This window comes from Hemiscyllium ocellatum, chromosome 13, assembly GCF_020745735.1.
Source record: "Hemiscyllium ocellatum isolate sHemOce1 chromosome 13, sHemOce1.pat.X.cur, whole genome shotgun sequence".
Taxonomy (NCBI): Eukaryota; Metazoa; Chordata; class Chondrichthyes; order Orectolobiformes; family Hemiscylliidae; genus Hemiscyllium; species Hemiscyllium ocellatum.
Genome location: NC_083413.1, coordinates 4869269 through 4897138, shown reverse-complemented (window position 1 = coordinate 4897138; position 27870 = coordinate 4869269). Strand labels below are relative to the sequence as shown.

At 40.2% G+C, this 27870-nt stretch overlaps 1 protein-coding gene across 9 annotated transcripts in view; it reads right to left on the bottom strand.

Annotated features, from left to right (window-relative positions):
* The window catches only part of trip12 (thyroid hormone receptor interactor 12), a 210236-nt gene that overhangs the window by 61527 nt on the left and 120839 nt on the right, over positions 1 to 27870 (bottom strand). For 7 of the 9 annotated variants that reach the window (XM_060834486.1, XM_060834487.1, XM_060834484.1 and 4 more), the window contains 9 exons: positions 27536 to 27653; positions 25170 to 25326; positions 24202 to 24355; positions 21299 to 21527; positions 19470 to 19588; positions 19104 to 19302; positions 7221 to 7321; positions 5460 to 5634; positions 3525 to 3666 (listed from right to left, as the gene is read on the bottom strand). In XM_060834486.1, the coding sequence (XP_060690469.1) occupies positions 3525 to 3666; positions 5460 to 5634; positions 7221 to 7321; positions 19104 to 19302; positions 19470 to 19588; positions 21299 to 21527; positions 24202 to 24355; positions 25170 to 25326; positions 27536 to 27653 (1394 nt within the window). The remainder of the gene's footprint in view (positions 1 to 3524; positions 3667 to 5459; positions 5635 to 7220; positions 7322 to 19103; positions 19303 to 19469; positions 19589 to 21298; positions 21528 to 24201; positions 24356 to 25169; positions 25327 to 27535; positions 27654 to 27870) is intronic. The other 2 variants (XM_060834491.1, XM_060834492.1) reach the window with 2 other exon arrangements.

Here is a 27870-nt window from a genome sequence, read left to right as displayed (position 1 = left end):
AGGTTTGCATTCCTCCGAAAGTTGAGTCACAGGCAGACAGGACAATGAAGGGGCTTTCGGTACAGTGGCCTTCATCAGCCAAGGCGCTGTATACAGAAGATATGTTGCAGTTGTACAGGATGTTGGTGAGGCTGTCACGTGGAGTATTGTGTTCAGTTTTGGAAAGAGTGCAGAAGAAATTTACAAGGATGTTGCCTAGGCTCAATTACCTGAGTTATAGGGAGAGATTGGACAAGCCAGGACTTCTATCTTGAGAGCATAGGAGACTAAGGGGGGAACCTTATAAAGATTATGAGGGGCATGTATAGGGTGAATACACTCAGTCTTCCTCCCAGGGTTGGGGAATCGAGGATTGAAGGACATCAGTTTAAGGTTAGAGGGAAAAGAATAAGATGGAATCTGAGGGAAATTTTTCTTTTTAAGCAGAGGGTAGTACACATACAGAACAAGCTGCCAGCAGATGTGATTGAGGCAAGCATATTATCAACATTTAAAAGCCATTTGGACAAATAAGTGGATAGGAAAAGATTAGAAGGATATGGGCCAAGTGCAGGGAAATGGGGTTAGCGTGGACCAGTTTGGGTCAAAGGGCCTGTCTCCATGCTGTAGGACTCTACGACTCTATACACCTCCAGTCTCACCTCAACCTTCTCTGCTCCAAGGAACAACAATCTGAACTTATCCAGCTTCTCTTTCAGGTTAAGCTGCTTTACCTCAGGCAACATCTTGGTGAATCTCCTCTGCACTCCTTTTGGGCGGCACGGTGGCACAATGGTTAGCACTGCTGCCTCACAGCGCCAGGGACCTGGGTTCAATTCCCACCTCAGGCGACTGACTGTGTGGAGTTTGCACGTTCTCCCCGTGTCTGCGTGGGTTTCCTCCGGGTGCTCCGGTTTCCTCCCACAGTCCAAAGATGTGCGGGTCAGGTGAATTGGCCATGCTAAATTGCCCATAGTGTTAGGTAAGGGGTATATGTAGGGGTAGGGGTATGGGTGGGTTGCGCTTCGGCGGGTCGGTGTGGACTTGTTGGGCCGAAGGGCCTGTTTCCACACTGTAAGTAATCTAATCTAATCTAAATATAAGTGCTGTGACCACCACACCAGCTGTGGCCTAACCGAAGTTTTGTACAATTCCAGCATAACACCCATACCCATATAATCTTTGCCACAATTGATAAAAGGCAAGTATCCTGGGTGCTTTCTTATCCACTCTATTAGCCCACCCTTCTGTCTTCAGGAATCTGTGGACAGACACCTTAAGATCCCTCTGTCCTGCCATTCACCAAGTGCTCCCTTGACTTGTGACCTCTTGTAAAATGCATCACCGCTCACTTTTAAATCCTTCCCAGTAGGAAGTCTTGGAACCATTCAAACCTTGTGCCAACATCAGGTGCTGAAACATCTCAGCAAGTAGTCCAATTTCCTTGATTTCTTTACATTTTTCTATCTTCAGCTGTTAAAATTCTGGTTATGTATCATTCAGTAGGAGTTGCTGCAGTAACATATACTTATACATGCACGTTCTGGTCTGGAGCTATGGATATTGGTTGAAAAGTAGTCGGACTCTATACAATCGTGTGAATGACTCAATCTCTTACCACCTGCCTCTGGTATGTATGTTGGAGGGATTTACGTGATACTAAATCTGTTTGGCTGTCTTTTGAATGCACCTTTCTATAGACAAACCCAGAGAAGGGACTCAAATTTGAAGCATTCAACTCAGAAGCAACATTCGCACAAAAGGAAGTTGTTCTGACACTAGCGGTGGTTGAGAACTACTTTAGTAAACAAAAACAAGTGGAGTTTACACGCAGAGAATTAGCCTTGAAATTACTCAAGAAACCGGCATCTGAGACCAAACAGCTTAAGTTGGTTTTGTCTCCACGTGACTAATAGTTTTGATGGCAGCACACTTGGACCTTATGAACTTGCTTTCCCACACAAAGAACAGGCCCCAGTTTGGAAAGATGCAAACTCCAATTTTTTTGGAAATGATCTGAAATTGGCATTCAAGCAAGAAAGAGTTAAAAATCTACCTGACCAAGACAACAAAACATTGATTCAGTCATGAATGTTAATGGTGATGCTACATTTGAAGAGGAAAGGTGAAATCAAAAGGTATAAAATGGAGAGAATACATGCAATCAAGATCGTGGCTCACTTGGAAGACAAAAGCAAAATGAGCTCAATGGGTCTTAGGTTCTTGTATACTTTCAAAGCTAATTCTAGGTTAAATTTATGCAAGTCAACTCTAACTGCTTGTGCTAATACTTACTGGTTGTGAAAGTAGAACCAAACTACTGTTGTAGACATCAAATTGAAACCCCATTGGTTTTCTCAAACAATGCAGAAGATACCATGGCACTGGTATCTGTTCATGGGATGTGGGTACCACTGGTCAGACTAGCATTTATTACCCATCAGGTAGTTAAGAATCAACCACATTGCTGTGGGTCTGGAGTCATAAAAAGGCTGGATTGGGCAAGAATGGCAGATTTCCTTCCCAAAACACATGAGTGCATTAATATACAGTAGTTACATGATCACAATTAGATTTGTTTGTATTCCAGATTACTTTTATTTAATTCAAATGTCGTCATTGTGACGGAATTCAAACCTATGCCCTCAGAACAAATTATCTTGGGATTGGGATTACTAGTCTAGTGATATTACCACAACGTCAGACTCAGCTTACAAACCTCAACCAAAATCAGTAAAATGGATTATCTGGCGATGTATCCCACTGAGCTGCACTCAAATTGGTTGAAGGCCCCATATTACAAGAGTGATTAAAAACCATGGCTGCCTAAAGTGCTTGGGATATCCTGAGGCAAAAATAGGTGATTTTCTCCAGCAATTCATAGGATAGTGGGATAAAGATCAGTTGCAGATAGAGGTGGAGAAATGGCAGAAGGAGTTTAATCTGGGTAAGTGCAAGGTGCTGCACTTTGGAGATCAAATGTTGAGGAAAAGTATACAGTAAATGGCAGGACCATGAACAGCCTTAAGGTACAGAGGGATCTTGGGGTTCAAGTCCATAGCTCCCTGAAAGTGGCTACATAAGTAGATAGGGTAGTAAAGGCAGCGTATGACATACTTGCTTTTATTGGTCAGAGAAGTGAGTACAAGAGCCACAGTATCACGTTGTGGCTTTATAAGAGTTTGGTTAAGCTTTACAGAGCATTGCATTCAATTCTGGTTGTCACATTATAGGAAGGGTGTGGAGGGCTTGGGAAAGCGTACTGAAATAGTTTACTATGGTGCTGCCTGGACTAAAGGACTAAGGAGAGGCTGGAAAAATGTGGATTTTCTTCTCTAGACTGGCAGAGGCTGAGGGGATTCTTGATAGAAATCTATAAAATTGAGATGCATTGATGCAGTTGACAGTCAACTGTACCTGTGTGTAAAGATTGTAACTGGTGGTATTCAAGAGTATTTAAGAATGATCACGTAAGGCCAGTGACATGAACCCATTTCAAGTTGCAGCCAATTATTCAAACTAAGCAGTCAAAGCATGATACAGACCTGCAAACTGAGTTGTTCAGTGGCACAGCATAGTCTCTGAAGTACATTCAGTGCTGGATTGCTTGCATCTACATTTTCTGAGGTGAAGTAACGATCAACAAACTTATGGGCTTGCTCCTTTATCCACACTTTTATCTTCTCTCTGGGGGAAAAAAGAAGTTATTTCACAATCCAAAGCCAGCACTAAAACATACCATAATGTTCTTCTCCCTCCAGTGTAGCAGCAATGCTTGACATTAGTCTAAACAAAAGACATTTTTCAGCATTCTTTCCAAAGGGTTTTTCCTTCATGTATAAATCCTGCTTACTTCGGTGGGGAAAAAAACTGGAATAGAGGTTTTACATTGCTAAAAAAATACATGCACATGTTTATTGCATTTTGATCAGCACCCTTCCTTTTTATTTCCCAGAAGAGAGGGAAACTATTGTCAACAGCAAAGGAACATTTACTTAAGTCACAAAAGGAAATGGAAAACTGTGGACAGGGGCTTGTGGGTGTCAGATTAAATGTTATGATTATGAAAATTGAACAATGCTAACTAGCTTGTTTCAGTATGGTAGTTTTGAGTATGATAGTTTAAAAGACAGCTATGTTTAAGAGTCTCTTAAATCTAAGTGAAATGGTGCAGAAGAGGTTGTCAAGCGATGGCCTGATGTCTGCTTCATGGTAACCCAGAGAGATTTAGTTGGCTTCAGCACAGGGGGGCTTTGAGCATGCCTGACTCAAACTCAAAAGTCAGCCTTCACACCTGGCCAGACGGGTAAATGTTATACACCTTGCTGTGGAAATCAGATTCAAGTCAGACAGAGATCCTGGACAGGAAGGAGAATCTTAATAACAGACAGAGAAAACAGCAGCTCTGCCTGAACAGCAAAGGAAAAAGCTGATGTTCCATGAATGACCAAACATCACGCATGTGGAAGCTCATTCTCCATTTGAAGAGGCAGGACCTGTCAATTTCAGAACACTGAAAGACTTACGTTTACATAGCCAGCAGAAGACTTCCTGAGTTGTTACTGTGAAGTTAGTTTGGGATTTTCTGAAGATACCTATTGATATTGTCTCAACCTGTTCAGAGATGTCATTACACACATCTGGAAGCAGGTGGGACTTGAATCTGGACCTCCTGGATCACGGGTAGGGATACTACCACCACAAGCTTAGAAAATTACTTACACACTTCTCAAAGACTTCAGAATTCCCTTTGATGTAGCTGCCAGTTTCCTTTGTTTTTACTTTTTTTCACCACACATCTTCTGAATGTTCAATTTCAACCCAATTCTCACATATTAAGCTAACATCTGTCGTATGCATCCTTGTTTTCCTGTTTCACCTTGCACTTAATGTTCTCAGCAATCCAGCAAGCCGAAGATTTATTTGCCTACCTAGTCTCCCTCAGGAAAAGAACAACAGTACACACTCTAAAGACAATCCATTGACTAATTCCAGTTTTCTCTGCCACGCTAATTCCCATTTACTTGACCAAGTTTATTTTCATCCATATAACTACTCTGGTATAGCAACTGAAACACTTTTGACTTTTTTTTGTAAAAGTAGTAGTGACAATAAATTATTATTTTATTGATGTTGGCCCTCACCCTCTTAGTGAACTGGGTTGTGTCTTAACACATCATATACCAACCTTGTACAAAAACAATTAATGGACTTTGAACAGATCAAAGAAACTGAACAGTTATTCAGAGCATTTAGATTATTTCATGCTATTATCTACAAAATTAAACCATGTCAGTGCTAAACTAATTTGCGCATATGTATACATACTGAAATGAATGCAATATTGGTTCTCAAGTTACTCTAAGCAAGAGAGACCAAACATCATATTGAACTTACATAATTTAATCAGAAAAAGCAATTCAACTTTATGTCTCTTACACAATTCCCCACAGGGGAATTAGAAATGAATAATCAAATACCTGTTGTTGGCCATGGTGTCTTTTGGGGTGACCCGTGCAATGCCACTAACTCCAGCGGTGCGTGCTGGTTCTGCGTTGTTGCTATTGGTCTGTGTGCTTAGCCTTCCCCATGTTTTAGGATTTAAGCTTGCAAGAAAGGAAGATTTAGGAGACTGGGTGGCTGTTGGACTCTTTGCTATATGAAAGAATAAAAATAAATGTTAGCAATGAGACAACGCTTTGCTAACAATTTTCCAAAAGGATATTTTTGTCAAATTTAATTGTCTTCTAAAAAAAAATGCCGGATAGGTGCCCGAAACAAAACAGCCAATATGTCATGAAGCACAATCTTATACTGGTCACTTGTAGCGCAATCAAATCTGCTTCAACACTCATCGAACATCAGTCAATTATGACAAGCCGAAATTCAATGCAACTTGCTTAAAAATTCAGTGTAAAATGGCACACATCATTAAGCAAACTAAAGTAAAAATGCAGCCAAGTGGAAAGTGAGCCCGGATGAATCCAGATGCATTCTCAAACACAACCCCAATTTTATCTACTTTGTTCATGTCTAAAGCAGGTAGAACAGTCCTCGCGCCTAAACCACTGAGAATCTGGGCCAATGACCACATGATAGAACCTCAGGGTGCATCACACACACATTAAAACAAGGGGATGGTGGATTTCAACTTTCAAGCAAGTTGTACTTAAACCCATTTATTGCATACTTCTTGAATGTTTGAAAAGCAAACAAGAGTTACAGATTTACAGCTTCAGCTACCATACTAATCACAGCAGTCGGTCTCTGCAGATCTAGAGGATAGCTAATTACCATCTCACCCAGATACAAGGCTCACATATTCACACTACCTTGTGAATTGAGGGCGGGGAGGTGGGATGTTCATAGCAAGTCATTGATGCATCAGCTAACAGGCATTTTTAATATTGATTTGAACTGCTCAGAAGACAACCTGAGAGGATCAGAGCAAAAACAGTGAGAAAAGGTATTTTTTGCAAAAGACTCAAATGCCATCTTTATTCTCTGATGTGCTGAAAGCACGTGGGAGTTTGTATTCAGATTAAACAGACTAAGCTTGTGAAATTTAAAGGAGGCTTTAACATTAACTAGCTTTGGCTAGCTGGCGAAATCTCCAGGGTTACTGTGACTATGGAAGTCAGTTTGGGTATTACAAGTTACCTGGCCAGAGAAAGAGAAAAAAAAACAAGGTCATTGGGAGCTGAGAATAGCTGTTCCTGGAAAATGAAACATTCATTTGAAGGACAAAGTACAATGGCAGAAGGGAATGCTTACTTGTTTTTTTATATAAGTTAAGCAGGGGAACATGGCTGTAATTTACATCAATAGCTGAATTAAATACTTAGTCAACACTGCTTCTAGTTTGTTACAGTATGTTAGAACTTGATAGCTTGTCATGTGAGCTGAAAAATGTGTTGCTGGAAAAGCGCAGAAGGGCTTATGCCCGAAACGTCGATTCTCCTGCTCCTTGGATGCTGCCTGACCTGCTGCGCTTTTCCAGCAACACATTTTTCAACTCTGATCTCCAGCATCTGCAGTCCTCACTTTCTCCTAGCTTTCATGTGATCCTTCCAGTCAGTTGGTGAAAATTCAAAAATTCAATTTACTGGTCTCCACAAGGATAACGACGTCTCAACACCATGTTTTCTCTCAGCGATACAACAGCAAGATTATAGGCAAATTCAAAGTGACAATTTTATTTTCACTACCTGTAATGTATCATGATAATTTACAAATCCTACCTTGATTGTCTACTTTTTCATCATCTCTTGGAGGTGAATACTTCGTCCTCCTCGTTACACGTTTTGGCAATCGTTTCCTTTTTAAGACATCACTCAATCGTCTGAAAAAGTAGATGAGTTTCATCATTGTTAAGAATGGTAGTATTTCCTTGTCACAACACAAAAGGTCCTGGGCTATTACAATTAGCTAGGTAAAGTGGACCAGCAACGCATTTTCAACTGTGATCTCCAGCATCTGCAGACCTCATTTTTTACCCGAAGATTTTAACCTTCTGCGAATCCTCTTGCAAGGATGCCTTCCTTGAAGAAGCTCTCTTCCTCCCTCTACAAGGATTTCAGTGAGTCTCTCTCTCACTGCACCCCCCAGGTCATCTCCTCTGCACAGAAACTCTTCCTAACCTGCAATCTTCTTCCTAACCTCTCCGCCCCCACCCCACTCCAGCCTATCACCCTCACCTTGACCTCCTTCCACCTATCACATCTCCATCGCCCCTCCCCCAAGTCCCTCCTGCCTGCCACCCTCTCCTCGTTCCTGATGAAGGGCTTATGCCCGAAACGTCGAATTTCCTATTCCTTGGATGCTGCCTGACCTGCTGTGCTTTAACCAGCAACGCATTTTCAACAATCATTACACACCACATATTAGCCACTAACAGACTCCATTGACAGCTCTTCACCCTCTTAGCCAGATCGTTATCCATTCCTTGTCTGTCCAACTGTTCTTCTCTCTTTGGGCTCTTTCCCCATCCATTGTTTATCCTTTTATCTTCTGCATATAAATCAATATTTTCCCAGCTACCATCAGTTCTGAGGGAGGGACCCAAATCATTAGCTGTAATTTCTCTTCAGATGCTGCCAGACCTGCTGAACTTTTCCTGCAATTTCTGTTATTTTAAAAAAAAGACATCAATTTTATACACTGTTCCAGAAACTAATACGACAAATTACCAGTTAATGTTGTTTTTGTGTTAGTTAAAATTTCCGAAGATGAGGAAAAAGAAACAATTCAAAGTACCAATATCTTATCAGTGATTTTATATGTTATGCCTTTGACAGCAACATCCTCGTCAGTCCAAATGAATGCGTTGACGTAAACTGGACTACTTCCAAGAGGTTTTGAAGGATCAATTTTACACAGCAACACTGCAGCCAACACAGAAGCTCACTTTTAAACTTAGTGACATTTTGTGTCAACGTTCTATTCTTGGGAGTAGTTCAAGCAAACTGAAATGAAGCATGTGGCCTGTGTGGAAAGCGCACAGCAGAACTTTATATAGAGCCAACCTTTTATTACCAAGCTTTACACCCAATTGTTTGACATATTGAATGTATAAAGACTTCCTGAAACAAATTTACTGTGTAGACTAACCTAAACAAGAAACAAAATGTTTCACAAATAAAAGTGTCACTTACACATCCAGATCAATTTTTACATCCAGCATTGGCACCAAATGACTAGCACTTTGGAAAGAGATTTTCCACTCAATATTCTGGTATGCCAGACATGCTGGTATTTAGAAAGCTTCACTTGACACCATTTACATTTTTGGTTAGTATACAACTCCATTGGCTGTTTTGGTCTATTGCCAGTCAATAAGTTAAAAATAAAGTAAGGCAGCTTAGACATGAGACTTTGCACATCACTGTCCCGTTTGGCAGATGCAACATGGGTTCATGAAGGGCAGGTCATGCTTAACTAATCTTTCAGAATTCTAAGATGATGCTATGAGCAAGGTGGACAACAGAGACCCACTAGATGTGGTGTACCTAGATTTCCAAATGGCCTTTGACAAGGTGCCTCACAAAAAGCTGCTGCTCAAGATAAAAGGTGCATGGCGTGATGAGTAAAGTATTAGCATGAAGAGAGGATTGGTTGGCCAACAGGAAGTAAAAAGAGTGTAGATGAATGAGTGCTATTCTGGTTGGCTATCAGTAACTAATGATCCTCGAGGCATACCAACGTTGGGACTGCAACTAATCACAATTTACATAGATGATTTGGGATTAGGGACCACGTGTAGTGTGTCAAAGTTTACAGATGACACTAAGAGGAGTAGCAGAACAAAATGCGCAGAGGACTGTGAAACTTTGCAGAAGACCATAGATACTTTAAGTGAGTGGGCAAAGGTCTGGCTGATGAAATACAATGTTAATAAATGTGAAGTCAGCCATTTTGGTAGGAGTAACAGTAAAAAGGACTATTACTTGAATGGTAAAATGTTGCAGCATGCTGCTCTGCAGAGGGACCTGGGTGTCCTTGTGCATGAATCACAGAGGGTTGGTCTGCAGGTACAACAGGGAATTAAGAAGGCAAATGGAATTTTGTCCTTCATTGCTAAAGGGTTTGAGTTTAAAAGCAGGGAGGTTATGTTGCAGCTGTATAGGGTGCTGGTGAGGCCACACCTGGAGTAGTGCGTGCAATTTTAGTCTCCTTACTTGAGAAAGGACGTACTGGCACGAGAGGGGATGCAGAGGAGGTTCACTAGGTTGATTCTGGAGTTGTGGGGGTTGGTTTATGAGGAGAGACCGAGTAGGCTAGGATTATATTCATTGAAATTTAGAAGAATGAATGTTTATACAAACAAAAATATGAAGGGAATAGATGAGACAGATGTAGACAGGATGTTTCCATGGCAGGTGAAACTAGATCAAGAGGGCATAGCCTCAAGATTAAGGGGAACAGACTAAGGATTGAATTGGGAAGGAACTTCTTCACCCAGAGGGTTAAGAATCTATGGAATTCCCTGCCCAGTGAAGTAGTTGACTCTACTTCAGTAAACATTTTTAAATCTAAGTGAGATTTATTTTGAACAATGAAGGAATTAAGGGGTACAGTGAGAGGTTGAGTGTAAGTGGAGTGAGGCCACAAGAGGATTAGCCATGACCTGATTGATGGGCAGAGCAAACTCAAAGGGCCAGATGGCCTACTCCAAATCTTATGATCAAAGTCCAACTGGTAACGTAGGATTTCCTCAAAATTTATGAGACACAAAAATGTGCAAACCTTGAAATACCCAGAATGAAATAATTTAGAACTGTATGCATCAGCCATTTAGCCCCTCAAGCCTGTTCGGACATTGTAGATCATGATGGATTATCCATCCTCAATATCAATTTCCTACACAATCCAGACATTCATATCATCATTAGTGTCAATAAGTCCATAAATCAATGCACTGAACATATTCAATGATTAAGCTTTTAGGGTATAGAATTTTCACCAGCTAGTCCTGAAGAAATTCCACATCATAATACAAAATAGTTTTTCCTTATTGAGATTACGTTCCCCTGGTTTTCAATTCACAGCCAAGGGAACTATCTTGTCTGCATCCACTATCGCTGCACTCCCTTCGCTGGCAAATATAAACCTTCTTTCGGTAAGGGGACCAAAGCTCCACAACACCCAATAAAAACTCAAGAGAACTGCAGATGTTGTAAACCAGAAACAAAAGCAGAAGTTGCTGGAAAAGCTCAGCAGGTCTGGAAGCGTCAGTGAAGAGAAATCAGAGTTAATGTTTCAGGTCTGATGATCCTTCCTGAGGACTCTGAGGAAGGATCGATCACTGGACCTGCAACGTTAACTCTGATTTCTCTGCACCGATTATGCCAGACCTCCTGAGCTTTTCCAGAAAGTTGTTTTTATTTCTTCACAACATCTAGTTGTGGTCTCAAACTTCTGCAAAAATTAAGCATAAACCTTTCTGTACTGTACTCTAATCTTCTTTTGAAGAAAGCTAACATTCCATTTGCCTTCCTAATTGCTTGCTGCACATGCAGTGACTTATGAACGCAAAACTCGTTGCTCTTCCAAGTGGAGAACCTCACACTTATCCACATACTATTTCATCTGCCATCTTCCTGTATTAATCATCTTGAAACCTTTTTGCATCATACACTAACTCATTCCCACCTCATTCTATGCCATCAAATTTAGAAATTGTACGTTTTTTTTGTCACATCTAAATTATTGATGCAACTTGCAAATAGCTGGAACTCAAGCAGTAATTCTTGCACTATCCTACCATCATGGCCTACCAACCAGAGAATATCTTTTTTACTGCTTTCTTCCTGTTAATTCTTGACCCATTTTTCTCTCTATCCTACGTACTAATTTTCTTTACTAATCTAATATATGGGCCCATATTGCAAGTTGTGTCCTATCCCTGGTTCCCACAAGAAGCTTCAAAAATAAACGCTAACATATTTGTCGGACATGATTTCCCTTCCATAAATCCACAATGACTCTGCCCAATCAGAACATTATTTGCTAAAAGTCCAATGATCAAATCCTAACAGATTTTAACATTTTCTCGGCTCGGGCCCGTGTAACAGGTTCTCCCTTTCCTCTCTACTTTCTAAATAGCAAGCTTACATTTACAACCTTCCAATCTGCACACATTGTTGTAGAAACTATAGAATTTTGGATGATCAATGAGGCATCCAGTATCTCTAAAGTCACTTGTGCCAATGCTATGAGGAGTCAAGCATCAAGTCTTGGGGATATACCTATTTTTAGTCCCCTTTGTTTTGCTAATACTAGCTTCTTTCAATACCTCATTGTCATGACCTCTAGTTCTGGGAAATATCTTGTATCATCCTCTGAAGACAAAGTAATTATTTAGTTTCTCTGCCATTTCCCTTTATAAATTCAGTCTGTCTGTAATGGAACTACGTTTGTTTTCACTGACCTTTTTCTTTTAATATACCTACAGAAAGGATTACAGATCATTTGTTTCCTGATAGTATGCATTCACATTCTGTTGGATTCTTTCTTCTGTTGTTGAATTCTAAAATGCTCCCAAACTTGAGGCTTACCACTTTTTAGCTACTTTAAGCTTCTCCTTTGACCAAATAAGATCTTCAGTTTCTTTTGTTACCCATAGTTGACTCACTTTTCCCATTAGGTTTGTATGCCTCAAAGTAAATGTATGCTGTATGAACCAAGTCCTAATTTGTTAACTACTATGAATTGCTCATCTACAGTCATAAGTTCTAAATGTATTTTTCCAGTCCACCATAATCAGCTTGCCCTTCCTCCTTCATAGTTTTCCAAAATATTAATTACTCCTTTCTCATCCAGTAGTTCAAGATGTAGAATAGGCTAAGCCAAACTGGTTTTTCAACACACTGCACTAGAAAACTTTTATACACATTTCACAAAATTGTCCTCCAGTATTGGGGGTCATTAGATTTACCCAAATGATATATAGATGAAAGGTCAGCCATAAATATGCCATTATCCTTGGTACATTAACTCTAATTTTGATTTATACTGTGCCCTCAATTACAATGACTGATTAACTCCTATATATTTACTGCACCTTCCCAGCTCACCCGGGTAAGTTCTGCAGTTCTGTCATTCTAAGAACTCGCAGCACCATTCTATCTCTTGATCCTTCATGCCCACCCTTCCTACACAGTGATTGTCTTTGAACATTCATTTCCCAGCTTTTGTCAACTTACAGCCATATCTCCATAATGACAAATTATATATTTTTCAACTCATCTATCTTGCTGTGAATGTTGCATGTATTCAGACAGAGTAACTTTATTGCTGCCTCTTATTTTCCAAAATTACCGATTTTGACATTGTTTGATGCTATATTTGTTTCTCCGATCAGCCTTGCACTCTAATATTCATGACAGCTCTACATCTTAACCATTTTTATTTTCCTTTCATTTGAATTCCCCGATTCCCATCCCCCAACAAGCTTGGATTTAAGTCTTACCCAACACCATGAGCGAATCTCCCTATAACAGTACGTTGAGGTGTAACCCACCTTCTTGTATAGGTCCCACCTGGCTCAGAACTAGTATCAATGCCACAGAAATTTAAAAGCTCTCCCCCTTATGCAATTTCTCCAGCCACGTGTTCATTCACTCAATCATTTTACTTCGACATTAACTGGCATTGAGGGAAAGTCTGCGATTACCGCTTTAGAGGCCCTATAGCCAGTAACATCCTTGATCAGGCAGTAGGGAGGCAGCATTCCATCTCAGATTCACATTTAGAATTGCAGAAATATTCATTTGTTCCCCTTGTTTTATTTTTAAATCACAACTGCCTTTCCACTCTTCTTCCCCATCTGTGCGACTCGGACATTTGAGATGGCTCAACACTTCAATCTTGCCACAATTGAGGCACAATTGCTCTCATAGTATGCAGAACAGAAAACCAGTTAGTGAACAAGATAGGCTCAGCTTCCAATACTGGTATTCCAAGACTATATCAATCACCCATTTTGTTTGAGTTCCGGAACTCAGTTTAAATTTAAAGTCTGGTGACACATGCTTTACCATCAGTTAAATTACCTGATCAGTTATCAGAGCCCTGTTTTGAGGGTAACTTGGTTTTGCAAAATGACTGGTACATTTTCCAATGTTTTACTTCAAAGCTACTGCACTGGCTCTGAAGCATTTCAGGGGACTTTGAGAGTGTATAAACCATTATACTGAAAACAAGTTCTTCCCTCACTTTAAGGGCTCATAGATGATACAAAGACAAAAAGAAATATAAACTTTTCATCAATTGATACCCATCTGAAACAAACTCAGTCTCTCCCCAAAGTTGCTATGAGACTTGCTGAGAATTTTCTGTTTTATTTCAGATTTCTAGCACATGGACTGTTTTGTGCTCTTAAAATGTGGAGGACTAGCATTTACATTTAAATGATGTAGCAAAAAGTTTTTTTGGTGGGGGGGGGGGGACGAAAAGAGGGAGGGTAGTTTAAGGAAGCAGTCCTGAAAATAACATCTCAGCACCTGATCAATCTGCTTCTCTGTGCAGGGTACAGGGTATTTAGGGAAAATTGAAATCTGAAACTTAATGAATACAATTATCAATACTTCAGTGCAAAAAAAAAGCTCCATATAACAATCCTGGATGTAAAGTTTGCTCACTGAGCTTGAAGGTTCAAACCCACATCCAAAACCTCAACCTGAGCTACAAATCTTTTCAAACCTCGAGATAACAATCCTACTGCAGTAGTGGGTGGCTTCAACTTCCTAAATATTGACTGGGACTCCCTTAGTGCAACAGGTTTAAATGGTTTACAGGACTTCTTGAAACAATATCTAAGTAGCCCCCAGCTAGGGAAATGTGGCCATACTAGACCTTAGATCAGTGAATGAACCTGGCCAGGTGACTGAAGTTTCAAACAGGGCAGCACTTCGGGAACAGTGATCAGTAAGCAGTTTTCCCTGGAACATCAGGAGGTTAAGGGGTGACCTTATAGAGGTTTATAAAAACAAGGGGCATGGATAGGGTAAATAGACAAGATCTTTTTCCCCAGGGAGGGAGTGTCCAAAACCAGAGGACATAGGTTTAAGGTGAGAGGGGCAAGATTTAAAAGGGATCCGAAGGAGCAACATTTTCATGCAGAGGGTGGTGCATGAATGGAATGAGCTGCCAGAGCAAGTGGTGGAGGCTGGTACAATTGCAACATTTAAAAGACATCTAGATGGATATATGAATAGGAAGGGTTTGGGGGATATGGGCCAAGTGCTGGCAAATGGGACTAGATGATGAATTTAGGATATGTGGTTAGCATGGATGAGTTGGACCAAAGGTGTGTTCCATGCTGTACAGCTATATGACACTATGACTAAATTTTAAAATTGTTATGGATAAGACTAGTCTTTGGTGAAAATGCTAAACTTTGGGGGGGGGGGGGGGGGAAAAGGAGGGAAGCTAATGACAACAGCAATAGGAAGAAACTGGAAAAATTACATTGGTAGTGGCTGTTTGATACGTGGGAGTCTTTTAAAAGGCCAGTTGATCAGCACGTTCCTGTCAAGAAGAAAAATAAGGACAGCAAGATTTGAGGACCCTGGATGACAATTTATCAAAAGTTTAAATCTAAAAGAAAAAGAGAAGCATATGTAAAGTTTATGAAACTAAAATTAGACAAGGAACTGAAATCAGACAAGGCCCTTGAGGAATATGAAGGAAGCAGGAATGAACTTAAGTAAGGAATTAGGAGGGCTAACAGGGGCCCTGGCATGTAGAATTAAAGAAAATCCCAAGGCATTTTTAAGAGCAAGAGGGTAGCTAGGGAAAGATTAAGTCCACTTAAGGACAAAGGAAAGTATGTGTGTGTGGAGCCATAGGAAGTGGGCATGTTCCTTAAATGGGTACTTTGCATCACTGAGAAGGACATGCATCGTGGTAAGATTAGAGAAGAGTATGTTGATATTCTCAGGCATGTCAATATTAAGGAGTTAGTCATGTTGGGTGCCTTAAAAGCATTAAAGGTAAGGAAGTCACAGGTTACTGAGGGAGGCCAAGGAAGAGATCTTTTTATCTTCTTTAGCCATGGGTGAGCTCCCAGAAGATTGGGCAACAGCTAATGTTCTTCCTTTGTTTGAAGAGGACAACAGGGATAAATCGAGAAAATTATAGGCCAGCAAGCCCTACATCAGTGGTTGGGAAATCACTGTAGAAGATTCTTTGGGAAATGTTGGACTTATTAGGGGTAGTCACCATGGCTTTGCGCAGAGAAGTTTTGTCTGGCAAATTTGAGCTTTTTAAGTGATCAATGAGAGTAGGGAAGGGGATGCTGTCTTCATGGACTTTAAAGCATTTGTCAAGGTTCCTCATTTGGGCTGGTCCAGAAGATTATGCCACATGGGATCCACAGAGAGTTGCTAAGTTGGATACAAAATTGGTTTGGTCGTAGGAAATAGTTGCTGAGGGGTGTTTTTCTATCTGGAAGCCTGTGGTGCTCCAGAATGATCAGTGCTAGGACTTCTGTTGTTTGTAAGGTATTTAAAGATATATGTGATTTGAATGAAAAATGGTGATAATCTGATTAGTAAATTTGCAGATTAGAATCCCTATATAGTGTGGAAACAGGCCCTTCAGCCCAATACGTCCACGCCAATCCCCCAAGAGTAACCCAACCAGACCCATTCCCCTACATTTACTGCTGACTAATGTGCCTAACCTACACATCCGTGAACACTATGGGCAATTTAGCATGACCAATTCACCTAACCTGCACATCTTTGGGCTGTGGGAGGAAACCAGAGCACCCAAGGAAACTCATGCAGACAGGGAGAATGTGCAAACTCCACACAGACGGTCACCCGAGGCAGCAATCGAACCAGGGTTCCAGGTGCGGTGAGGCAACAGTGCTAACCACTGAGCCACCGTGCTGCTATAATACGAAAATTGGAAGAGCTATGGATAGTGAGGAAGGTTGTCAACAGATAAGCAGGACATAAATCAGTTATAAATGCTAGGCAGGGAAACTGAGTTTAATTTGAATGAGTGTGAGATGATCCAACTTAGGAGGTAAAATGCAAAAGAAAAATATACAGGACCCTTAGCAGTCCATAGCTCCCTCAAGTGGCAACACAAGCACGTAAGGTGGCAATGAAAGCAAGTGACAAACTTGCCTTCATTGGTCAAGGCACTGAGAATGTAAATTGGCAGGTTATGTTATAGCTCCATAAAACTTTAGTTAGGCCATGTTTGGAGTATTATATGCAGTTCTAATTGCCACACTACAGGAAGGATGCGGAGGCCTTGGAGAAGGTGCAAGAGAGGTTTACCAGGATGTTGCTGAGATTGGAGTGTATTAGCTGTAAGGAGAGGGTTGGCAAACTTGGACTGTTTTTGCAAGAGCAGAGGTTGAGTGGAGATCTGATAGATGTACTTATAGTTAGATTTTCCCAGGGTGGAAATATCAAATACTGGGGTGCACAGATTTAAAGTGAGTGGGAGAAAAGTTTAAAAGGAGACGAGAAAAGTTTTTGTTTTAAAAACTGATGGTTGTAGGTGCTGGAACACCCTGCCAGGGGAGATGGCAGAAGTAAATACAATAAAAATGTTCAAGGGGCATTTAGACAGACATGATTAGACAGGAGAGGGGGAGGGGGAGATATGGACCACGTACAGGCAGATTAGTTTGGAATGGCATTATGGTCAGAGACACAGTGGGCCAAAGGGCCTGCGGCTGCACTCTACTGTTCTATATTCTATAACTCAGTTCTGTAATCTGGTAAAGCCTGTTGCAGCAAATAGTGACCAGAAGCACAACGATTAATAAAGTGCTAAATTCAGGAATCAGGTGCAGAGAGGAAGGAGGTATTACTTTTTTGTTTTGCTTTCAATAGCTGGTGAATGTTTTGATTTTGTTCCATAGTTAGGTACTTGTAATTTGCTATCATTTACTTAATTGACATTCAATTAAACAACTAAGGTGAGACAGCTGTAATATTCAATGGAGCAAATTCCAGTGTACCAAAAATTATTTTCGTTCTGCACCCAGGTTGGGCCTCATTTCCACTCAATGCACACAAGTGTAGTGCCTGCACAAACCATTTGCTGAATCTACTCATGATATTGGCATAGTATACATGTTTAATACAGCTGAGACCTCAGTAAAAATGACATTTTAACAACCAAACGTTCATTTGTGGCAATGTTGGTGGAGGGTTACTTTTAAGACTAGAGGCCTGTGTGCTGCAAGGATTGCTGCTGGGTCCATTGCTATTTGTCATTTATATAAATAATGTGAATGCGAATATAGGAGCTACGGTTAGTAAGTTTGTATATGACATCAAAATTGGAGGTGTAGTAGACAGTGAAGATGGTTAGCTCAGAGTATGATAGGATCCTGATCAGATGGGCCAATGGGCAGAGGAGTGGCAGATGGAGTTTAATTTAGATAAATGGGAAGTGCTGCGTCTTGGAAAAGCAAATCGATGCTGCCTGAACTGCTGTGCTCTTCCAGCACCACTAATCCAAAATCTGGTTTCCAGCATCTGCAGTCATTGTTCAGCAACACTCCCCAGGACCTGACCATTAAGTGTATAAGGTAAAAACAAAGAGACCTTGGAATACAGTTCCGAGTTCCTTGAAAGTGGAGTTGCAGGTAGACAGAATAGTGAAGGTACTTTTGGTACGCTTGCCTTCATTAATCAGTGCATTGAATATCGGAGTTGGGATATCATGTTGTGGCTGTGCAGTACATTGATGAGGACACTTTTTGAAGTGTGTTAAATTCTTTCAACTATCAGGGAGCAGATGTTGTTAAACTTGAAGAGGTTAAGAAAAGATTTCAAGGATATTGCTGGAATTGGAATAAGGGCTACAGGGAGAGGGTGAATAGACTGGGGCAACTTTCCCTTGAAGCATAGAAGGCTGAAGAGTGACCTTATTAGAGGTCTATAAAATCACAAGGGATATGGATAGAGTGAATTTTTTTTCACAGGGTAGGGGAGTCCAAAGCCAGAAGGCATTAGATTTAAGATAAGGGGAAAATATTTAATAGGGAACTGAGGGACAACCTTTTCACACAAAGGGTGGTGCATGTATGGATCAAGGTGCCAGAGGAAATGGGCTAAGTGGGTACAATTACAACATTTAAAATGCATCTGGATGGGTATATGAATAGAAAGGGTTAAGAGGGATATGGGCCAAAAGTTGGCAAATGGAACGAGGTGGTCAGATCAGGATGGATGAGTTAGACTGAACGGTCAAATTCTGTGCTGTATTTTACAGAGTGGTTTGTGTGGAATGAACTTCCAGAGTAAGTGTGTACAGCTACAATGTTTAAAAGACATTTAGATAAGAAATGTTTGGAAAGATTTGGGCCAAGAACAGACAGGTGGGACCAGTTTAGTTCGTGATTCTGACTGGTATGGATTATCTGGTCTGGAGGGTCTGTTCCCATGCTGCATGACAATGACTAAAATGCACTGATCAACAGATTGGGCCAAACTGCTGCTCATTTAAAGAGACATCATAACAGGCCTCTGCTAATAAGTTGATTAATAACAGAGGCTAGAACATCATAAATAAATTATGACAATCTGAGCTTGACTGCAGACTAAGGTGGCTTTCTTGTCTGCATTTGAAAACTTAAAATAACTTACCCTTGTGGACTTAGGTCCAGAGAATCATCCATACTTGGGAAACTGGAGGATCCCAGATCTGCAACTGTATTGCTTGCAACGTTGGTTGTGCTAATTGTGGCAGCAGTGCCCAGCGTTCCTATCCCACTACTACATGCCTTCGGAGGGCTGGTAAGTAGAGTCTCAGACTCTGCTAAATTTTTCACCTGATGCATCACACCTTTCAAAAAAAAATAAAGTTAGTAACAATTTGCACCGCAATAGCCCAACAATCTGACTATTTGTACTGCCAGAAAGTTAAAGTTAATTCAGATAACTCTAAACGAGGGAAATCACAAGACTCAAAAATCTTAAAATTCTGGAAATTTATGTATTTAGGTTCCTTGCCTTCTCTTCGAAAGTAAACACTAAATATATCTGGTAACTTTTGCATTAAAATTTCTGCCATCTGTAGTGCTCCGACAACGATCTTGAAATCTTGACTTGATAACATGGAAGCAATGTGGCTGAAAGGGAGCAAGAAAATCAGGTTACACATACTAAAAGCAGACTGATTTAAATTACATTCAAAAAAATTTTAAACCTGCTGGTATGCAGTAGTGGAATTGTTTTAAGTGCATTTTTATGTAACCTATAAAAGAACCAAGAACTACAATTGCACCAGAATTACTGAATCAAAAAAGTAGAACTAGTGTAGATATCACTTCAAATTATGATTGATCAAAGAGTGCTGTATTTACATTAAATGTAAGTGTATACTGCAGATATGACCTGTAACTAAGCATGATCAAGTAACTCATGTACTGTATTTGAAGAAACTGATGCTGCCTTGTCATGTAAATGTTCTTTCAAAAATATTTATGAAAGTACACTCCTTGGGGAAAAAAATAACAGATTTGCTGAGACAGTGAAGCTTAGGGACAATAGAAACCTTTAATAGAAATAGAAGGTCTAAAGGCTTTCACTTATTGCCTACAAAGGAGTTGAATACCTTATAAGACCCACCAGGCTGTATATAGCAGAGAATGCTTGACATGAGTGTATATTGTAGACATGACCTATCAACTTAAAATTAGTTGGACATCTTAAGGGTGTCATGTTTGGACTGAAAGAATAAGCCTGCACAGCACTCATGTGTACACACATTTTATGAATGAAGTTTTGGATAACACAAGAATCAGTATCTACGAGTCATTAATTTGCATTTAGTGTTCAGATTTGTTGACTCAACCAGTGGAATTATCCCTAGTTCCCAAAGGTTCTAATCCTGCTGGTGTTCCTTAATGCCAAATACAAATCATATTTGGATCTGATGTCGATGGAAAATTCCAGCTTATGATACAACCACAAAGTTCTGTTTTTCAGGCACAGACAAAACTATCTAGTCACAACAGCTGCAACATTGTTGAATCAGCTGAACTGAATGCCAACTAGGCCAGCATTTACTGCCCATCCCTAATGCCCAGAGGGCAGTTAAGAGCCAACCATATTGCATGTAGGCCAGACCAGGGAAGGATGCCTGTTTCCTTCACTAAAGGACATTAGTGATAATGAATGATTAGAAAACATTATAAAAGTGTACAGGCATCCCTGGATCGTGAATGGGTTCTGATATGGAGTCCATCCACAAGCCAATGTGTATGCAAGCTACTGTTCATAAGTATTGGAAATGTTCACATCATGTCTTTAAAATTTCAACCATGTATGGGTTTGACTTTGTAGATCAGGGACTTCCTATATGTAGTACAGATCGTTAACCACAACTTCATGAAAAGGCATCATCTTCTACCTTTGATCAGAAAGATGCAACTCCATAAAAAAATTCAGATTATTTGACTGGATGTGGTGCCAGTGGGAAAGCATTGTAGACCCTCTGAAGACAGCTATTTGGCCCCTTTGATAGCTACCAATTTTACCCATTGCTCTGAATTTATTCCCTTCAAGTAATTTTCCAATTTCCTTTTAAAAGTTATTGCAGCTCTTCTCACCATCGGTTCACACAACAGAATTCAAATCACAATTTGCTGCATATTTTTTGAATTGTCACCTCATTTACTAATTATGTTGGAATATGTCTGATTACTGATAGTCCTGTTTTTAAACAGCTCAATACTGGAAGAATTGCTTATTCAACTTACACAACATTCAAAAGTTCAGCTTTAAATTTTCAGCAAAATTTGTTTCATAAAACTAAGCATGTTACAACAAACACAAACCTGGAAACAGCATGATTTTTAAGAACATCCTTCAGAAGTTCAGCATCAGCAAAATAAATTATTCTAAGAATTGCTCTAAGGCACTTGTGTCTGACAGCAGGTCCAGCTGATGAACTATACACTTCATATAACACACCAAACAATGTCTTTATAAAGCATTTAGCCAGGTCTGGGTCCTCCCTCATGAGTTGAGCACGTGCATCATCCTTCCTCATTTCAGAGTGACCACCTGAACAAGAAAGCATAGACTTCAGATTGCATTTTTCCAAAATTCCCAAGACTTTCAAACAACAAAATGCATTTATCTGAATCAGAATTAAATTGCTACTGCTCTGTTCGATTGGACAAGTTCTGTCATAACTGCGATAGAAGTTGTATTAGCCACTTTTAGCTGTTTAAAACTGATCAAAACAACCAGACAAATTTTACAATCAAGCTTTGTGAAGGGCTCTCCACAGCAGTTAGTCAGTTAGTCTTTATTCTAGATATTTACCTTCATAAGGAATGAATTCATTATAAAAGACACTGGTTGATATTACATACTGTGCCTAGAAAATATTCAAGAACTATGTTACCAATACTCATCTATCTGAAAATTAACCAAACAATAAAATTCTTTTGCTGTGCAAGACAGCACAACTCCCAAACACAATGGAGATGGAGGAATTCCTCAATCATGTCCTGAGGGATGCTATTAATGGATGGATGGATTCTACAGGTGCAATTTGTGTTATCATTATCCACCATTACTATTGTTGCATTTTCCTGAGCAAATCTTGTTTGATCAGGAAATTATAGCTTTTGTCACAAATTCTATCTAGTGGTTTGTTTAAATAGATTATGGAAATCAGAGCATGAATACTGACAGTTACTTGCAAGTCCCACTTAAATCTCTTTACTTTAAGACAAGTATATAAAATGCAGTTTACATCCAGGCTTTGTTCTGAAATAAACCCTAGATCATAACATAGATGGGTACCAACAGATCTGACATTCATTACGTTTGGTTAAAAACAGTTGAATCTTTGACAATGATGCTGGAATTTTTTGACAAAAAATTGAAGTCACTAAAACGGCTACACAGAGACATCGCTTACAAAATATATAGAACACAAGAGTGCAATCACTTTACAATGTAATGATTTTTTTAATGGCACATTGCGACATGGAATTGACAAGCCTTTAATACAAAGTGTTCATATAAGCATTCTTTTCTGAAAACCTTGGATTGTAGTGATGTATTTTTCTCAATTAGCCTGTAAATTATAACCCTGAGCCTATAAGCCTGTGACAAGCTCATAAAAAAAGTTACAGAAATAAATTACGTCAACAAAAATATGCCAATTATAGCCATCCACTATGACTCAATGAGGGTAGTCTCATTCAGCACCAGTGGTTATGAATTCAAATTTCCCTGTACAGATTTGAACAATATCTAGGCCAACATTCCAATGCAGAATACGCTGCTTCTTTTAGACAAAAGATGAAAACACTCTGCTCACGGGTGACCAAAAAAATCACTCCGCACTCGAACAGCAGAAAATGTGTTGCTGGTTAAAGCACAGCAGGTCAGGCAGCATCTCAGGAATAGGGAATTCGACGTTTCGAGCATAAGCCCTTCATCAGAATGGAGGGCTTATGCTCGAAACGTCGAATTCCCTATTCCTGAGATGCTGCCTAACCTGCTGTGCTTTAACCAGCAACACATTTTCAGCTGTGATCTCCAGCATCTGCAGACCTCATTTTTTACTCTTCAACAGCAATATAATTTAAGCCAGCATATATGCCTCATTTAAACTGATAACCAAATCATCTGTAACCACTATTCAGGGGACAGTGCTGTGCACAAAATTGGCTGTACTATTTTTTTTCTAAATTACGGCAGTAACTACAAAATATCCAATTGAGCAATTTTGGCGTTTTGTAATGTTGATTCCATAATGGCACTACAGAGATCCAATTTTCTTTCTTCAAGAAAAAAAAATCTTAGTCTGCAAAAGCAAATTTGATACTCTCCAGGTTTCAGGCTTACAAAAAAAAATTAATAAGAATGATGGCATTTATCTCAAGAGGGTTGGAATATAAAAGCAGTGATGTGCTTCTGAGACTTTATAAAACTCTAGTTAGGCCCCATTTGGAGTACTGTGTCCAATTTTGGGCCCCACACCTCAGGAAGGACATACTGGCACTGGAACGTCCAGCGGAGATTCACACAGATGATCCCAGGAATGATAGGCCTAACATATGATGATCGGCTGAGGATCCTGGGATTGTATTCATTGGAGTTTAGATTGTCGAGAGGAGATCTAATAGAAACTTACAAAGAAACCCAAACATATAAATAGAAAGCAGGAATCAGCAGCAGTGCTTTGCCTGGAGGCCCACTGAAAACATTACCTAGTATGGTGGTGAAACATCTGGAAATGAACCTTCCAGCTCAGCGAGCAAACCTACATCCAGAAACTTACAAGATAATGCATGGCTTAGAAACGGTGGACGCTGGGAAGTTGTTTCTGTTAGGCGTGGAGACGAGGACCCGTGGGCATAGCCTTAAAATTAAAGGGGGTCAATTTAGAACAGAAATGAGGAGATATTTCTTCAGCCAGAGAGTGGTGGGCCTATAGAATTCATTGCCACAGAGCGCAGCGGAAGCCGGGATGTTGAGTGTCTTCAAAGCCAAGGCTGATAAATTCTTGATCTCACAAGGGCTTAGGGGCTACGGTGAGAGTGCGGGCAAGTGGAATTGAAACACCCATCAGCCATGATTAAATGGCAGAGTGGACTCGATGGGCCAAATGGCCTTGATTCCACTCCTATGTCTTATGGTCTTCTAGAATACACAAGGTTTTCCGATCATATCTCAAAGTTTAAAATTTAGGATTAATCCAGAAGATAGTACTCACCAGTGTTCGTGTTGGCCAACGGATTGGGTTTTCTCTGAATAGCACGGGCTGTTCCAGTGTCCTCATTGATCTGCTGCATAGAGTTAAAGTCAATAGTATAAACTCGACCCAATGTTGACAAGCTTATTTCATCCTCACCCACTTGATGGGCTGCCTGTGAACAATGTGAACAGACCGTCAAAGCATACAAAAAGATTACTGCAGACCTAAGATTAGACTGCTTGCCAGTGTGTCCAAGGCACTTTGGTTAACATTTACCAGTATATGCAGGACACTTCAGTTCCAAGCTTGGAACACTGGCTTGTAGGCACACTACTCACCACATATCAAATACATGTCTGCACATATAAAGATATGCTGAGCTTTTCAAGTCTGATTTGATTGTACATAGTAACAGGCAGCAAGAGTGGATGTGCACCATGATAAACTAAATTATTAAACTGTAACATATCTAAGTGTTATATAGCAGAACACAGCACTACTGCAGATCACAAAAGTCATTACAATTCAGTGACGGTTAGCTTAAAAGTGTCAGCACAAATTCATATAAAACATTCTTGTTATTGAGATGATAAGGGATTAGGATAGACTAATGAATATTTATTAGAGATTTGTGGAAAAAAAAGTGAAGGAATGGGACTCAAGTTAATTTTCAGGTGGGAATTGTTGCAGTTGCTCAAGTTACACTTAAAATTATGGTGAGTGCTGATTGCACAAAAAAAATAAGTGAGGCAATATCTGAAGGACTATCTTGGATTTATTAGGATAAAAAATGAGGTCTGCAGATGCTGGAGATCACAGCTGCAAATGTGTTGCTGGTCAAAGCACAGCAGGTTAGGCAGCATCTCAGGAATAGAAAGAATAACCACCAATCTCACTTGCTATAAAATTAAGACAAAGATGAAGCTCATTTTCCACACGCTTCGCCCACCTGCCACATAGATCTTTCATAGTCTAAGATATTATACCTCAATTATGCGACTATCGATTCGGTTGTATGGATGCCAGAGACCTCGATCATCACGCCACTGCCATATTGCACCATCTGTATTTTGAGCACTCCCCTTCTTTAACATGGTATCAACAGCAAAAATTCCTTCTTTGGGTAGACATGGCATTAATTCACTGCAAAAGCAAAATATGAAGCATATTTTACCATGGTGTTAATAATTAAAATCATAAAGTACTAGAATAGTTTTATTCTACAGTCAGCTTAAGACAGAAGAAGAATCACAAACTCATTCAACTGACCACAGCAACAGATAAAACCTGATTAATCAGACTAAAAAGGCAGCAATTGCAAATTCTGAATTTTGCTGCCAAATGAATAATTGGGCAAGAATCTAGACTGGGGACTGGTCAGGTGGGCACAGTAGTGGCAAATCAAATTCAACCTGGAAAAATAAAGTGAGATAATGCACTTAAGGGTTAACAAGACGAGGGATTAAACAATGAATGGTAGGATTTTGGAAAGTACTGAAGATCATAAGGACCTTGTGATGCAGGACTGGTAGATAATGTGGTTAAGGAGATATTTGCCTTTAAGAAAGGCAGCACGAACAGAGTTTATGCTGGAACACTGTGCAGTTCTGGTGACCACATTGTCAGAAAGATGTCACTGCGCAAGGGTGAGCAAAGGAAATTTACCAGAATGCTACTCCTGCTTAAGGGCCTGAGCTACAAAGAAAGATTAGATAGACTGTTTTCCTAGTAGCAGTAAGAGACTGAGAAGTTTACAAGGTTATGAGGGGCAGAAAAAGGTTGAATACAAAAGGTATTTTGTCCATTAGAGTCAATAACCCGGGGTCAGAGGTTTGGGGTCAGCAGAAGAGTAAGAGGGAAATAAAAGAGGAATTCTCTCACCCAGAGGATGCTGGCAGTCTGGAAACCATTATCTGGAAGAATGGTCAAGTCAAACTTTTGTAACATTTGAACAGTATTTAAATACTCACTTGCACTGCATATTGGACCAGATCAAAACCTCTCAAAATATAGTCAAGGAGATAGTCTCGACCATCACTTTTATCTTAAAGACAGGTGTAAGACATGGTGTCCCAGATAGGATTCTACATTCTTGCCTCTGCATAGATCTTTCATAGTCTAAAGATATTTTTAAGCAAAATGCACTTCATTCTTATAACAGTTAAAATACGAAAAGAATTGGCATAACTGCAACTCATTGAAATACTTAATAAAATAGTAACATTTAACTACAAATCACCAACTGTTCTAGTAAAGCAGCATCACAAACACTCTGGGAAAAGGCAAATTCAGCAAAATAGATTTCCTTTGTGTTATTTCTTCTCCAGTCAAGAGAACACAAAGAAAGAAACAACAAACGCAATCCAGCAGCAGAGAGAAAACTGCTGTAACAGAGAAAGAGCTGTATCTATCAGCTTCAACAGGCAACTCCAAACCCCAACTGAAAACAAAACTAAAACCCTGAGTCTGAGGGAGCCCAACTCCACCCTCTCATGCTTCCTTTGTCTTAAGCACTCAGATCAAAGTGGTTTCCCAATTGTTTCTGAAACAGACATGTCGGCACCCCTGCGACAAAACATACTCACTTGCACGGGCGCCCACGGTTTGTGGGCGGCACGGTGGCACAGTGGTTAGCACTGCTGCCTCACAGCGCCTGGAGACCCGGGTTCAATTCCCGACTCAGGCGACTGACTGTGTGGAGTTTGCACGTTCTCCCCGTGTCTGCGTGGGTTTCCTCCGGGTGCTCCGGTTTCCTCGCACAGTCCAAAGATGTGCGGGTCAGGTGTATTGGCCATTCTAAATTGTCCATAGTGGTAAGGGGTAAGGGATAATGTAGGGGTATGGGTGGGTTGCGCTTCGGCGGGTCGGTGTGGACTTGTTGGGCCAAAGGGCCTGTTTCCACACTGTAAGTAATCTAATCTAAAGAGAGGCAGCACAGACTACATCTCTAAAGGCACAGTACCGTCAACAATTGTCAGAACCTCCAGGGATAAGGGTGAAGAGCTGGAAAATGGATGAGTGTAGTCTGAGCTCTGTTCATCAGTGCAGACGTGATGGTGCAAATGGCCTTCTTCTGCACTGCAAACATGAGTCGAAAGCACAGATAATTCTATTGTTAGAATTACAGCACAGAAGATTATTTACGCATCGTGCCTGTGCAGGTTCTTTGGCAGAGATTGCATTTATCCCACCTTTTCCTGGAATTTTAAGTTAATGCTATCGAATGGAACTAGAGTTGAGCTGCAGCAAATTCTTCAACCAATTTTTACGACAGCAAAAAAGGAGTGTAATGAAGGTGACAGGTGCACAGATCAAAATCAAAAAATTCAACACATTAAGCAAAATAGCTCACCAAATCAGGGAAGTAAGCTCATAAAGTTCTTGTGGACTTCTTGGTACAAGATCGATTTGTTCTTGGCAGCCCCCACTTGAAGCTCCACAAAGTAAAAACCGAAGAGTTTCTGCAATGTCTACAAAAGTAGTAAAAACATTACAACTACATATTACCTTTTTCAGAAAAATGTGACCTGGATCTCTACCTTTTGGAACTCCATACTCCTGTGGTAAACCCATTAGGTTTTGCTTTGCGTTGAATCAACAAACCAGATCAGGGCTTTTCACATTGAACTTCATTAAGCAAACTATTACCTAGTAAAAGTCTGTGTTTGCACATCCGAAAACACCCAC